This window comes from Lissotriton vulgaris, chromosome 7 (assembly GCF_964263255.1).
Source record: "Lissotriton vulgaris chromosome 7, aLisVul1.2, whole genome shotgun sequence".
Classification (NCBI taxonomy): domain Eukaryota; kingdom Metazoa; phylum Chordata; class Amphibia; order Caudata; family Salamandridae; genus Lissotriton; species Lissotriton vulgaris.
The window spans coordinates 285,454,008-285,469,076 of NC_141695.1; the positions used below are offsets into that span (position 1 = coordinate 285,454,008).

At 42.4% G+C, this 15,069-nt stretch overlaps 1 protein-coding gene across 1 annotated transcript in view; it reads right to left on the reverse strand.

Annotated features, from left to right (window-relative positions):
* Positions 1-2,055: 2,055 nt before the first annotated feature.
* The window catches only part of LOC147701401 (uncharacterized), a 37,854-nt gene continuing 24,840 nt past the window's right edge, over positions 2,056-15,069 (reverse strand). Inside the window, exon 3 of the mRNA XM_086928647.1 lies at positions 2,056-2,196. Coding sequence (XP_086784773.1) covers positions 2,130-2,196 — 67 coding nt within the window. The 3' untranslated portion in view covers positions 2,056-2,129. The remainder of the gene's footprint in view (positions 2,197-15,069) is intronic.

Sequence of the window (15,069 nt, forward strand, 5' to 3'; positions counted from 1 at the left end):
TGCATTTTACTAGGAAGTTACCAGTGAATTAAGTATGTCAGCAATAACTAATCATAATCAGAATTTACACAGGGAGCCCTTGCACTTTGGCACTGATCAGCAGCAGCAAAGTATCTTTACCAGCAAAATAGAAATTCAGCACAGAATCCAAAAATGCAGGAGGTAGAGGCAAAAAGACAGGTGAAATCACGCCATGGATGCCAGGTCTAACAATAATTACCTTCTAGTATTAGACAAGTCGAGTGAATAGTTGAGTAGAAACTATAGCTCATCTTCTACACAGAGTGCATACTAACAAAGCATGAGATATCAATTTTAAACAGAGAAGTGTAAAGAGTCCATATATTTAAGGTTTTCATTATTTGGATATTTAGGGGTCTATTATAATGTGGGGCGGATAGCCACCATCCGTATGGCGTGGCGATCAGCCCGCCATTATACACCGGTGCCACCCATTTCCCCTGCCATATTACTATGGCGGGGGACCCTGGCGGATGGAAAGACCATCCACCAGTTTTCCACCGGTCGACCAGTCAACCGGGAGGAAAAGGGTCTGGATATAATGACGGAATCTGGAAGACTCCACCATCCATATTAGCATTGTTGGGGGGTGAGGAGTGCACATGGGGGGTACCTATGGTACCCCTTGCATTTGCATGGAAAGCGTGGCAGGCACCGCGCAGTGCCTGCCACGTTGTGCATGCAAATGCACAAGGTGCATCCATGGCATTGTGGCCACAATGTTGTAGATGGGGCATGCCACCGTGGTGGTAGCATCCTGATTGCCACCGCTGGGTGGCGGGCGGAAAAAAGTCCGCCCGCCATCCTAATAGACCCCTTAGTGTCAAGAATTACAAGTTCCATACCCAAGTGCATGAATTGGTCGTACAGACATGTTACTGAGGTATAGAATTTCACTATTACAGTTAGGTGCAGTACTTTCCTGGAACATTTCTAAAGATCTCGCTTTGTCTTTAGATATCCATTTTAGCCTACAGACATCATGGACCAGCAAACATGATGTGTCAATATGTGGTAGAGCAGTGTCCCTGTTTCCTTTCCACGTTCCTATGACTGGCACCAATATTCCTGTGTACATGGTCATTGGTGGAGGCACAGAGAGATGGAAGAGTGCATCGCTCCAGTTGTATTCCCAGGTTAGTGTATCATGCTGCCTGATCTGCATAGGTTTAGTAAGGAAACCTCCATAATTACCACTCAAAGGCAAGGACTTGTTAGCCCATTCATATTTAGAAAGGTAATTATTGATGGTCTGTTCATGAAGAGGATAGCCGCATGAGCCACATCAAGGTGTCAATAAAATTTTTCAATCGCAATATCTAAGTGTTATAGGAATAAGAATAAGAACAGGCCGTGTGTATTGATTCAGTTTGTCCAGTAACAGACAGGAAAACTGTGGGGGAAAAAGGTGGTATAGAAAAGCATAAGGTATCAACAGGGCTCACTGACAGAGTATCGACCACCAAAATATCCCAATACAGAAATCTTGCGACAAAAATATTGATGACAAAATATCATCATCATCTACTTATAATGGTAAGTACAAAAATATCAAGAAAAAAATATCGGTCATTTATATCATTGTACTAAATATTGTTATTTAAAAATATATAAAATTAATTAATACATATTAAATATATTAAGTAATAACATTAAATTAAAAAATGAAAAGAGATTTAATGTATATTTTAACAAATATAGCAAAGTAACTTCATTAAAAAAGTTACACACATATATATAATTAAAATATACTTACAATATCTACTTTTATATAATATTTTCAAAATTAGTAATAATATATTATTACATTACAAATAATGGTATATATATATATATATATATATATATATATATATATATATATATATATACATACATACATATATATATATATATATATATATATATATATATATATATATATATATATATATATATATATATATATATATATATATATATATATATATATATTACAGGAACTTCGTTTTTCTGGTTGCTTGCCGCAAAATAACGAACCGGACCCAGTCAGGTAAATTTGCTTGTTTTATTTAATTAAGTGCATCACTCCATCCGCCATGACGCGTTTCGGGCACTGAAACCCTTGATCACATGACACGGTCAGCCAATCTTTGTGTTTTTAATGTGCATGCAGACACCATCTGACCACTGGGCCTGTAGAGATAAACAACAGACTTCAGCCTGATCCTTTAACCCATTGAATGCAAGGTATTTTGTTATACAGCATACATAGTTTTCACGGAATACACATGTATAATTTTGTCTCAATTGTTTTCTCCCCCATCGACACCCTAACCTTACAATGCAGTTCATAATGTACAGCATTATACTTATTAGTGTAAAATATCTCCTGATGTGCAAAACTCGCTCAGATAAATACATAAATAAATATATATATATATATATCAGATAAAACCAACATTTTTCTATCATACATTAATTGAATATGGTAAAACCTATATGGTATATAAATTACTCATATGTGCAAATAAGCAAACTGTGTACAAAATTCGCATTGAGACCTGTGCAAAAAAACAACGTTTTTATCAGGAGAAATATTGAGAGGGTGGTGGGTGGGAAGAAAGTTGTAATAATGCCCAAGTGGGCTTTTTACATAGGTATTCAGGATCACTGCCTCTGCACTGCCCTTACATAGTGGTTCAGTTCCTGTCGCACGTTATTGGGAGTCAAAATTATGAAAAAGGTGAATTTAAAGTACCCCAAATTTTTATATATTTTTACCTATCACCCTGTGAAAAGGTCTAAAATCTATTTTTTACAATGTCATAAAAAAAATACTGTCAGTCTGATGTTAAAACGACTCTCACTATCAATGTTCATTCTTTTGTAAGTATTATCTAGTTCTTAAACAGATGCTCTTCCCCATATTATTATTGTTACAGACAGGTGTATAAGTCCTCTGTGGCATTGAGGCCATTGGGAGTCTTCGTGTTCAGTTCTAGAATATATCTAGTATCCAGTAATCTCAAGCGCGCTTCCCTATCTCCTCCCCTGCGGAGAGGCGGTACTGAGTCTATTGCATAATAGCTGAGGCAGCTTAAGTTACCCTTGTGGCAGGTGTTAACATGTCGCGCCACAGGGTAAGCCTCATCCCTAATATTGACCGCCCGCATGTGCTGGAGTATGCGTTTGTGGACCTGCAGCTTGGTGCTTCCAACATACCGCAGGCCACACGCACACTCCAGCACATACACGACAAAGTCAGTTTTGCATGTTATTTTTTTAGTTATAGGGATTGGCTCCTCAGTAAATGGGGTCGTATACGTGGTCTTATTCTTCCCCATCGTACAAGCTTTTCATGTGGCGCACCTAATGAACCCCTTGCTTTTGTGCAACCAGTTGTCCTTATTGGCTATTTCAGGGCTACTCTTCACAAGCATGTCGCTCATTGACCTGGCTCTACTATAAGTAATTGCTGGATGTTTAGCCAGAGTTCCACCTATCACGGGATCCCCTCTGATGATGGGCCAATTTCTGCCACTGATTTTATGCAACTGCCTGTGTTGTCGACTGTACGCTGTAATCAGTCTTGGTTGGCCATTCTCGCCACTCGTCACCAAATATATTATTACATTACAAATAAGGGTATAGATATATATATATATATATATATATATATATATATATATATATATATATATATATATATATATATATATATATATATATATATATATATATATATATAAAAGCTCCGCAGTCAAAAAGACAGAAACAGCACTTGTAGTAGGTAAAACCCGCTAAGGTTTATTGCACAGAAATAAAAAACAGATGCGTTTCAGCACTTGCCTTCGTCAGTGTCAGCTGGCGACGGCAAGGCGGAAGTTCATAAAGGCAATGATTATCAACATAGAAAACGGATCATAGTCCAAATCATGAGCGCCATCTTAGAATGGTAAATTAAGCTCAAACAAAATTGCAACAAACTAATAAAAGCAATAATTGTTAATGTTGAAAACAATTCATATGATGTTAACTATCAATTGATAGACAATATTGTGTTTTCTTATTCTGCCCTGGATGTATATATATACACAAAATTAGTCCTTCTCATTTCAGGCAGACAAGGGGGCATGGCAGGTTTTGAAAAATTCACTGTTGTAAGGGTAGCATAACGCGTTTCAGCTTTCGCCTTCGTCAGATGCAATACCTTTCAAGTTGCCACTGATATATTGAGGAACCGGAATTTGAATTAGGCCTAGTAAAACATGTAGTCACTATTAGTAATTAGCGTGATGCACTTATTAGGCAAATATAGGGATTCAAACATTAATAAGCTCACATATGTAATATCTTAGGGATTAATATATGCCTTATTACACGTTTTCATCTAATTATAGGCAATATAGCTTGACCCGACCATTACACTTAGCTAAAACCGTTCTCCTGAGAAATAGTCTGACAAATGTAACAAGCTGCTGCTTCTGCATGTTAGGCCTGTCAAGGTTATAGTTGGGGGTAGGCTGGATAAGCACATTCCAGGAGGTGCTGTGCGGACTCTCTCGGAGCTAACAGAAGGGAGTCACCCTCTCGACCTTGCTATAGCGAGCTGAGCTAACCTAAGGAAGCTTTGTGTTCCATATATGGTCTTTCCTTTGTACCAACCTGTACCAACTTGTATTTTTCCTTCTTAGGTAACGGTTTCGAAATGTACCAGTATATATGTGATCTGTTGATAATGTACCAGCAGTCTTCTTGGCGGACCTCGAGGGGTAAGGTCGCGAGAAGCTCCTCTGGCAGAGTTTGTTTGTTATAATAAACGATTAGACCTTCTACACTGCCAACTGACTGATTATTGGTTATTGGTATTAGGGATATCTGTAAGTATAGCTCTATTGGGTTGTAATTTATTTTTCGGTACTTCAGTTGCCGACTCTGCCGGGACTCCGCTTTGGGGAGTCCCTTTGTAATCAGAAAGGAACGGCACATTGGGAAGGGTGATCTTGATCGGGGGAGGATCGACCAAAGAGTTTGGTGGTTGCTCCCCTCTCTCGATTGAGAGAGCCCCAGCTGCTAGTGACCCCACGCCAGAGTCCTACAGGTGTAAACAGAGAACTGACCACGTTGGTATACAGGAGTTGGCAGTGGAGAACGCACAATCGAACCTGAGTGCACCAGGTGATTGATTTGTCTTGTTCTGTGTTGGATATCCTTTGAATTTGAATTTGGAATTTGTTTTTTTGTCACTTCAGGTCACGGAGAACTCAGAAGGGGGTCTGACGGGGCAGTATTGAGACTGAACGGGCAGACGCTCCTGTCTTGAAATATTTTGGAGAAAACTAGAGATTAAGACCAGACGCCTTGGTGAAACTTGTGGAAAAAGTTCACACCCTGCTCTCAGAAATGTTGGCAGCTGAGATTGGGTAGCCCCCGGACAGATCTGGAGCGGTTCTTGAAGAAGCGGGCTCAGCCAGAATAGTCCGGGAGATAAACCATGAAGGTTGCTGAATGGTCCGTAGGTCGGTCTGTGGTTTGAAGAAACCTGTGTGGCTATCTCTAGGCAGTCTAAGGACAAGGCTGTTTTGATTTTGCTTTTGGGTATTTTCTATTTCGGAGGTTTGGAAAGATTTCTCCATAGGTGGGAGTCGACGGGCTCCACCTTTTGCTTGGAATACGTTTGTTTGTCTTTTAATGTCAATGTAAAACTGTGGTCGATTTATTTGTGTGAAATTGTATCTGGTTGTAAACATGTCCATGTGTATGAGAGTGTTGTAAATAACCCTTTTCTTTTCAGCTAGAAGTAGTTCGATTCTAGAGAGGGGGCAATGCCGTGTTCTAGTAAGTTATGCTTCGACTGTATTTGCCGAGGAGGTACAAGACTGGACGAAAGCCAGCCAGCCCATCCAGAGGGAACCCCCAGCCATGATATGTATTGTAAACATGGGATTGGCCCACTCCTATTTAATTCCTTATGGAATAAGTACACCAAAGATAATGTAGAATTACAGTGGCCGCGGACAGGATCTTTTGATGAGAAAAAGATCCAGTATTTGCAAGATTGTTTGTTCACTAAACGCAGCAGACAGGCTATGTTCGATACTCTTAATAAATGGCAGAAGGAAGCAAAGAGGAAGTGTATCAGGGCCGAAAAATTAATAAAGATAAAGCAAGGACAGACTATAACTCAGAAAGCTATTGCTCATGATAAAAATCAGACTGAGCAAAACCTTGAGTGTTTAGATAGGAAGTTCAGGTTACAGGTAGACAAAAGTTACGTGACTCGAAACGAAGCGGAAGATGAGATAGAGGATTTATTGAATGTGCGGCCTTCCCCACCGTATGCGCCTCAACGCATATACCCCGCTGTGCCTCTTCAGCCAGCCACTGCCTCCCTAGCCTCAGCCCCGGAGGCAGACGTGTCTCTCATTCCCCTAGGTACTAGTCGTGCCACTCCTACCTCATTGAGAGACACAGCTACACTTATCCCCAACACACGGCAACCCCCAGGAACTTCCCGTACAGTTTTGGCAACCCCAAGTCCCATATGGACATCTCAATCAGCTAGTGCAACCCCCAAGGATAGAGAGCGTACTCCAATATGGGATCCTGGAGGAATGAACGCTAGACGATTATTTACGAGAGTGATCCCATTCTGCATTCCAAAATCCCGCATACCATGACTCCGCATTATTTACAACACAGAGCCATTACTCCGCAGTACAATCACTCTGAGAAATTTAACCCCGCATATAACTTTACAACGCATGCCTTTACAACGCAAAGGCATGTGTGGTGAAGTTATATGTGGGAAAAAGTTATAAAATGTACTTACACTATGCACACACACACATAAATATATATATATTTTTATATATATATATATATATATATATATATATATATATATATATATATATATATATATATATATATATAGTGTATACATATATATATCTATATACATATAAATTAAAATAAATATTTAAAAATAAACCAAATAAAGCATATGTATATAAGTAAATAAATATTTTTTTTAAATAAATATATATATATATATATATATATATATACAATTAAAAAAAAAATAACACCCTAAAAACTAATACCACCCTACTCCCTTAAAATACCCCAGCACCCCAAAATCCAAACCCACCCTTACTCCTTAAAATACCCCAACACCATTAAACACTAACCCATCTTACCCCTATAAATATACCCTGTACCCCAAAACCCAAACCTACCCCTGAACCCTAAAAATACCCCTGTACCCCAAAACCCAAACCTACCCCTGAACCCTAAAAATACCCCTGTACCCCAAAACCCATATCTACCCCTGAACCCTAAAAATACCCCTGTACCCCAAAACCCAAACCTACCCCTGAACCCTAAAAATACCCCTGTACCCCAAAACCCAAACATACCCCTTAACCCTAAAAATACCCCTGTACCCCAAAACCCAAAACACAAACCTACCCCTGAACCCTAAAAATACCCCTGTACCCCAAAACCCAAACCTACCCCTGAACCCTAAAAATACCCCTGTACCCCAAAACACAAAAATACCCCTAAACCCTAAAAATACCCCTGTACCCCAAAACCCAAACATACCCCATAACCCTAAAAATACCCCTATACCCCAATACCCATACCTATCCCTTAACCCTTAAATACCCTTGCACCCCATAACCCAAACCCTCCCTTAAAATACCCCTGAACCCCAAACACATATACTCCAACACCCCAAACTAAAACCATATACTTACTATACACTTAAATATAAAAAACGTACGCTTTTACCAATCATGCTTTTACAACGAATTTCGTTGTAAAAGCATGCGTGGTAAAAGCATATAATATATAATGGCATGCGTTGTAAAATTTTGAGAAGTAACGGTATCTGCGTTATCATGGTATGAGGAGTAATGGTATGCGGAGTAAAAAATGCAGAGTGACGGTGTTTTACCCCTCTTTGGGCTATAGTGAGAAAGAGGCTATAGCAGAACAGGCCGTTAAATAGATGCGGAAGGATGTATATACAGTAGCTGACTTGTGGAGTACCATGAGGGATCTCGAACCGGTTATGCAGCAACATGGTTTGCATCAAATGTCCCGCTACCTTATTGAAGCATGGGAACAATGCTTTCAGTACGGAGCAGCACCTCAAATATTGTATGACATCTTGGACCAAGCTCATATGTTCGATCTAAGTCCAGTGGAGGTGTACAAAAACATAGAAACCTTAGTAAAATACAGAGGTAGAATGTTTGTAAAATGTCCCAACTGGGATTTTCAGCATCCCATGAGGGAAGTGCATCCTATTTTTCATCCCTAAGTGCCTGAAATGAGTGATGATAACTACCAGGTTACAAGAGCTCGAGTAGACGCACGGTTTCAGGAACAATGGGTATATACACCGTGGAAACAAAGTGAGGTCCTTGCTTTAAAATCACAGCTGCCTGACCATCGGAAGAACCCCACCGCTTACTATAAAAAACTAACTGAAGCTGCAGCCTCGGCTGTAATGACTTTAGCAGATGTTGAACTATTCTTCGGGTTTTTGGTCCCTGTAGATATATGGTGACTGGTTCATGACACTGATCACGCAGCGGAACTAGGGGGAACTTGGAACGAGCTGAAAGACTGGGACCGAGATCGCAAACTCGGAGATAAGCCTAGAAATGAAATTACTACTCTTCCAGCAAAGATAATGGCTTACATGCACACACTGATTCCCCCCCGTAAAGTCGACTGGGATAAATTGACAGCTTGTAGACAGAAGAAAGACGAGAGTGTTTTTGATTTTTTCACTCAGTTTGAAGGAACTTTCATTGATTTTAGCGGACAGGACCTAGCCACAGGAGGCGGGGTCCGGTTGTTTGTAAATCGGTTTGTGACCAACTTGATACCTGAAATTTCTGCTCGGTTACAAGCGACCGAGAGTACCTGGACTACCTCTACTCCTTCCGTGATATAAAGCATGGCCCAATATTATGAGCACAGGGAAAATGAGAGCAAGGATAAAGTGGAGAAAAAGGCCAAGGATCTTAAGACCCGAGTATTGCTACAGCAAGTCGTCTGAGGACAAGGAGGAGGGAGAGGAGTCCGAGTGCCAGTATCGAGAGGGGTGGGGACAGGCAGAGGCGCAGGCATGGTCCAGCCATTAGGGTTAAATCAGTGTTCTTATTGTAAAAAGGAAGGACATTGGAAAGCTCAGTGTCCATTACTGCTTGCCCAGAACGGAGCGGTTCGGGGACGAGGACGTGGGCGAGGTGGCCCAGACCGGAGTGATATGAGTAGGGAAGAAGCGGCTCAGGGCAGGCCTGAACGGAACCACTTTGATAACCCTCAAGGTAGGCAATACTATAATGAGGATTACGTATTTGGAGATCAGGATGGATATGTTCATCCATAGGACAGCCAGGGACAGAGTAGGGGCCAAGTGTCGATCCCAGTCAATCAGCAAGGAGCTATGTGAGAGGGGAATTGACGGGGACTTCTGAGAATTTTCTAATTGACACAGGAGCAATGAATGGTTCTGTTGCTCGATCACTGGTTCCAGGGGTGGCTCTGTCCGGGCAAAATAATGTATCTGTGGGATTTTCAGGAGTTCCGGTGGTAAGCCCCATCTCTAAACCCCTCTCCTTCACTATTGGTCCTGTTACTATTGATTTGCATTTTCTGTTGACTTTGTGGTGAGAACCTATTGGGTTTGGATATGTTGAAGAAGTTGAATGCTAAAATACATTGCTCCCCAGACGGTGTATATTTAACGATACAACCCCACACTGACAATATGAAACAATGTTTTGCTAAAAATGAACCTCTTCCCCCTGAGTTCTCCTACCATCCCTACTGTGTTATGGGCAGCAGGGGATGCGGTTGTTGGTAAATTAGACATCCCACCCGTCCATATCACACTGAAACCTGGTGCGAAATTACCACGAATACCTCAGTACAAAATTTCGCCGACTGGCGTGCAAGCCTTGCTCTCAATTATTCAAGACTTAATTGACAAAGAGGTGGTTGAGGAAACAGCTGCAAAAATTTTAAGCGTCCTATTTTGATGATTTTGAAGAAATGCTCTGATTCTGGATCCCCGGGGAGTATTGATGCATATCGTTTTGTGATAGACCTGCAGGAGGTTAATAAGATTGTGGTGCCCCAGTACTCTGTAGTGACTGATATTACCACCATACTCACATTGATCCCACCAACTGCCCAATATTTTTCGGTCATCGATCTGAAGAACGCCTTCTTCAGTTTCCCGATTCATCCTGATAGCCGGCAGATCTTCTGCTTTTTGTTATCTGGCCGAAGCTTTAGATTCTGTCGTGCACCTCAAGCCTATACTGAAAGTCCGAGCATCTATAGTCGGGCCTTAAGGCACTGTTGGACGCTTTAGTTTTGCCGCAGGCAACGTGCTCTTGCAATATGTGGTCGACTTGTTGATAGCGTCCGACACTGAGGAGGGTTGTAAGGATGCCACTGTTAAATTGTTGCACTATCTGGCAGCGAAGGGTAATAAGGTGTCCCTGTCTAAGTTTCAATACTGTCAACAGGAGGTGACCTACTTAGGTCATCTACTGTCGAAGGAGGGTAGGCGTTTGACTCCTTAACGTATTACTACTATCTCTAACATGTCTGTCCCTTGCACCCAACGTGAAATTCGTGCTTTTCTTGGCATCACTTCTTACTTTCGCCAATGGATACCTAATTTTTCTCTTCGTGCTAAACCTTTGTTGCATTTAACCACTAAAGATGTGCATGAACCCCTCCCTTGGACGGACGAATGTCAGCATTCTTTTGATTCTTTGAAATCTGCTCTTTGTTCTGCACCCGTCTTGGGTACTCCTGATTACCAAAAACCCTTTGTACTATACGTGCATGAGGTCGACGGTTGCTCGCTTTCAGTGTTAATGCAAGGATTTGGTGGTAAGCAAAGACCTTGCGCTTATTTTTCGGCCACATTGGATAATGTTGCCACAGCACTTCCTAGCTGTCTGAGGGCCACTGCGGCTGTTGCGGTGGCCATCCGGCAGTCGGAGGGGCTTGTTCTAAATTCCAACCTAACAGTGATGATGCCACATGCGGTGGATGCATTGTTAAATAAAAGTAAGACACAGCATCTTACGAGTGCACGCCTCACTGGTTATGAATTGACACTATTTGCTCCACATATTACGATTATGCGATGTGCCACATTGCTAGCACTCTCTTCGAGTGAAATTGCAAATGATGTACATGATTCTATATTCCGAACGGAAGAAGAAACGAAGGGTAGGATTGACCTCACTGACATTCCTCTATCTGACCCTCAAGGGGAGTTGTATGTGGATGGGTCTTGTTTCAAGTTAGCAGATGGCACAACAACAGCTGCATATACAATCACCACACTAGAAAACGGTAGTTGAAACATCTCGAGTTCCCCATCGATCAGCCCAGGCTGCTGAACTGTTGGCATTATTACGAGCCTGTGAATTAAGTGAAGGACTCGAGGTTAACATCTATACAGACAGCCATTACACCTTCGGCGTAGCCCATAGCTTTGGGCGGCTGTGGAGGGAGCGGGGTTTCCTCACCTCTCATGGTCAAAAAATACAGAATTGTACTTGGTGTTATGATTACTTGCTGCCCTAACCTTGCCCAAAAAGCTAGCCATAATAAAATGCAGTGCCCATAAGGCAGTAGTGGACGAAGTGGGCGAGGGGAATGCTTTTGCTGATCAGGTTGCTAAGCAGACGGCTGAGTCCGCAATATCGACTTTGTTTGTAACTTCCTCTGCAAGGTGGGTGGAGGAATCTGATTTGTTTGATAATACCATAGAGAGCGTCAAAGAAATACAGAAAGAAGCCACTCCAGTTGAATTAGTGCGATGGGAGCAGGAAGTGGGAAGATTAGATGAAAATAACTGTTGGGTTGATTTGACGGAAAAGCAAAGATGCTGTTACCCAATGCTTTGGTACAAGCCGTTGTAACTATGGTCCACGGTCCAGCCCATATTTGGGATAAAGGAATTTGTGCTTTGTTGGACCCAGTATCGAATAACCCCAACATTCAAAGGACGGCTGTCCATTTGGTTCAATATTGTATGGTCTGTTTGCAACACAATCCGGGAAAGGGAGAGAGTGTTTTGAGTGGAAATTTTGCACCCAAATTTACAGTTTGAAGTACTCCAGATGGATTACATCCACATGGAGCGCGTCAACAACTTAAAGTATGTTTTGGTAGTGGTTTGTGCATTTAGTAAATGGGTTGAGGCTTACCCAACTAAGGAAAACACTGCTTTGGCTACAGCAAAGGCTTTCATCAAGGAGTTTATCCCTAGATACAGTTTGCCCCGTTTGATTTGGTCGGACAATGGGGGACATTTTCATAGGGCCCTTGTTTGACACATCTGTGATGGGCTCCAAATACGACAGAAATTCCATGCAGCTCGGCACCCCGAGTCAGCAGGATTAGTGGAAAAGTACAACGGAATATTGAAGCTTAAAATGGCTAAAATTCAAGAGAGTACTGGTTTAAAGTGGCCTGACACACTACCCTTGGCCCTCATGTCATTAGGAGTTACCCCTCATTCACGTTCTGGTCTCTCCCCCTATGAGGTCATCTTTGGGCGGTGAACTAACATATGGGGGGTACTCAGACCACGGTCATTTACTGATGTTGAATATCCTATGTTGATCGGTTACTTGTATACCTTGACTAAAGACCTCCGTTCTATTCACCAGCAGGTAGCATCTATACTGCAGCCTCTGCCAGAGGGCCCCGGACATCGATTGGAACCTGGCCAGTGGGTACTGGTCAAGAAGTACGAACGGGACACCAGTCTGGCCCCGAGATGGTCTAAGCCTCATCAAATCCTGCTTGCCACGCGGACGGCAGTAAAGGTGGATGGGAAGAAATACTGGATACACGTGTCCCACCTAAAATGGTTACCACTCCCACTTCCTCATGATCAGCAGCACTGAGAGAGCCACTGCATTTGTTCCTTTTTCCGACGCCTGCGAAACAGAGCAAAGGCAAGAAGAAGGAGTGACGGGATCGGTCCCTGTTGAATCCGCAATTGCCCTAAACCTGTCATTGATATTCCAGTAAGCAGATGCTCCTATGAAGGAAAAGTACCTTCTTTGCTATTTTCTGATCAGGAAGTTCCGGGTCATGTGCGATACAACCTAAGGCCAAGAAAACTTCACGGTGCCTCAGACACCACGGCTAGGAGATAAGGAAAGACTTGAATAGAAAGGGTTTGCTAGATTTTAAGTCTGAGGTAAGCATGGGCTGAAAATTCGTTCCGCTCGCGGAATTTGCGGATTTTCCGTGATTTCGCGATCCGCGAATCTCGCGAAATCTCGGTAAAATCCGCGAATCAGCAGGAACGAATTTTCAGCCAAGCACTCACAGGGTTACAGCAGCAGGTGCAAAAGTTGAAGCTAATTTTTTGTAACCTTTTACAAAAGGGTTACAAAGATATTAACTTCAACTTGAACACCTGCTTCTGTAAGCCTGTAAGTGCTTCCTGGCGCCTCATTGCCTATTGCAACTATTCTCTGACCCTGTCTGACCCTTGAAGCAGGGTCAGAGAATCGTTACAAGTAGGCAATGAGGCGCCTGTCACGAAAATTAAACCTCAACAGGAAGCACTGACAGATATAAAAACAAGCATTTGCAATGCAATAGGTCTCGCATTAGGAACGTTTGAGCTATTGGTCTTGTAAATGACAATTTCTTTTAGTTATGTGTTGGTTTTGAAAATAGCTAAATTAATAGCTTTGTCATTTACAATGCCAATAGTTATAACTTTCGCAAATGTGACACCTATAGCATTTGTAATGCAACATGTTTTGTATTTACGTGACTTAGATGTATTGATATTACAAATTACAATGGATTTTAATTTTTTTAAATATTTAATACTTAAATAAAAGTGATTTTAATTTATAATGGAAATAGCTTAAACTTTTGTAAATAACTTTTGTGAAGATTATGTTCAGTGTATTTTATTGTGACGAAAATCCAAGAACAGAAGTGAAATATTAACATCTTTTTGTGAAATTTGTAATAAAGCTTGAAACATTGAGAGAACATATTTGAACCAGTGGTTGTTGAATGGTTGCGCAGATTGATGCTGGGGTGGCGCTGAGTGGTGCCGTGGTGGTGTTGAGTGGTGCTGTGGTGATGCTGAGTGGTGCTGTGGTGGTGCTGAGTGATACTGGGATGGTGCTGAGTGATGCTGGCATGGTGCTGAGTGGTACCGTGTTGGTGCTGAGTGATGCTGTGGTGTTGCTGAGTGATGCTGTGGTAGTGCTGAGTGGTGCTGTGGTGGCGCTGAGTGATAATGTGGTGGTGCTGAGTGGTGCTGTGGTGGTGCTGAGTGGTGCTGTGGTGGTGCTGGGTGATAATGTGGTGGTGCTGAGTGATGCTGTGGTGGCACTGAGTGCTGCAGTGGTGGTGCTGAGTGATGCTGTGGTGGTGCTGAGTGATGCTGTGGCGGTGCTGAGTGGTGCTGTGGTGGTGCTGAGTGATAATGTGGTGGTGCTGAGTGATGATGTGGTGATGCAGAGGGCAGAAAGGCACAAAAAGCAGTCTAATAATGGGCAGAAGAGCAGAAAACAAGGGAAAAACGAGTCTAACAGAGGGCAGAAGGGCACAAAAAAACAGTCTAACAGAGGACAGAAGGGCAGAAAAACAAGGGAAAAACGAGTCTAACAGAGGGCAGAAGGACACAAAAATGTATAGGAGCAGATTTACAATAACTGGCGCATCCCCAGGGATGCGCCAGTTATTGTGCGCCACAGCTCCACCACCCATGGTGTGCCGCATTTACAATGCAGCGCACCATGTGGCAAAAACGGCACACATGCGTCACGCATCTGTGCCGTAAAAGCAGCACATTGCTGGAGCTGCGTCGCAAGCGGGATGCAGCTCCAGCAATGCTCTGGGGGGCCCTATCTCCCCAATGCTGCATCAAGCCTTGCGCCTGCTTCAAGCGGGCGCAGGGTTTTGATGCAGCATTGGCCTAAAAGTGACTGAGTGAAATCTTGTAGATTTCACTCAGCCACTTTTGGG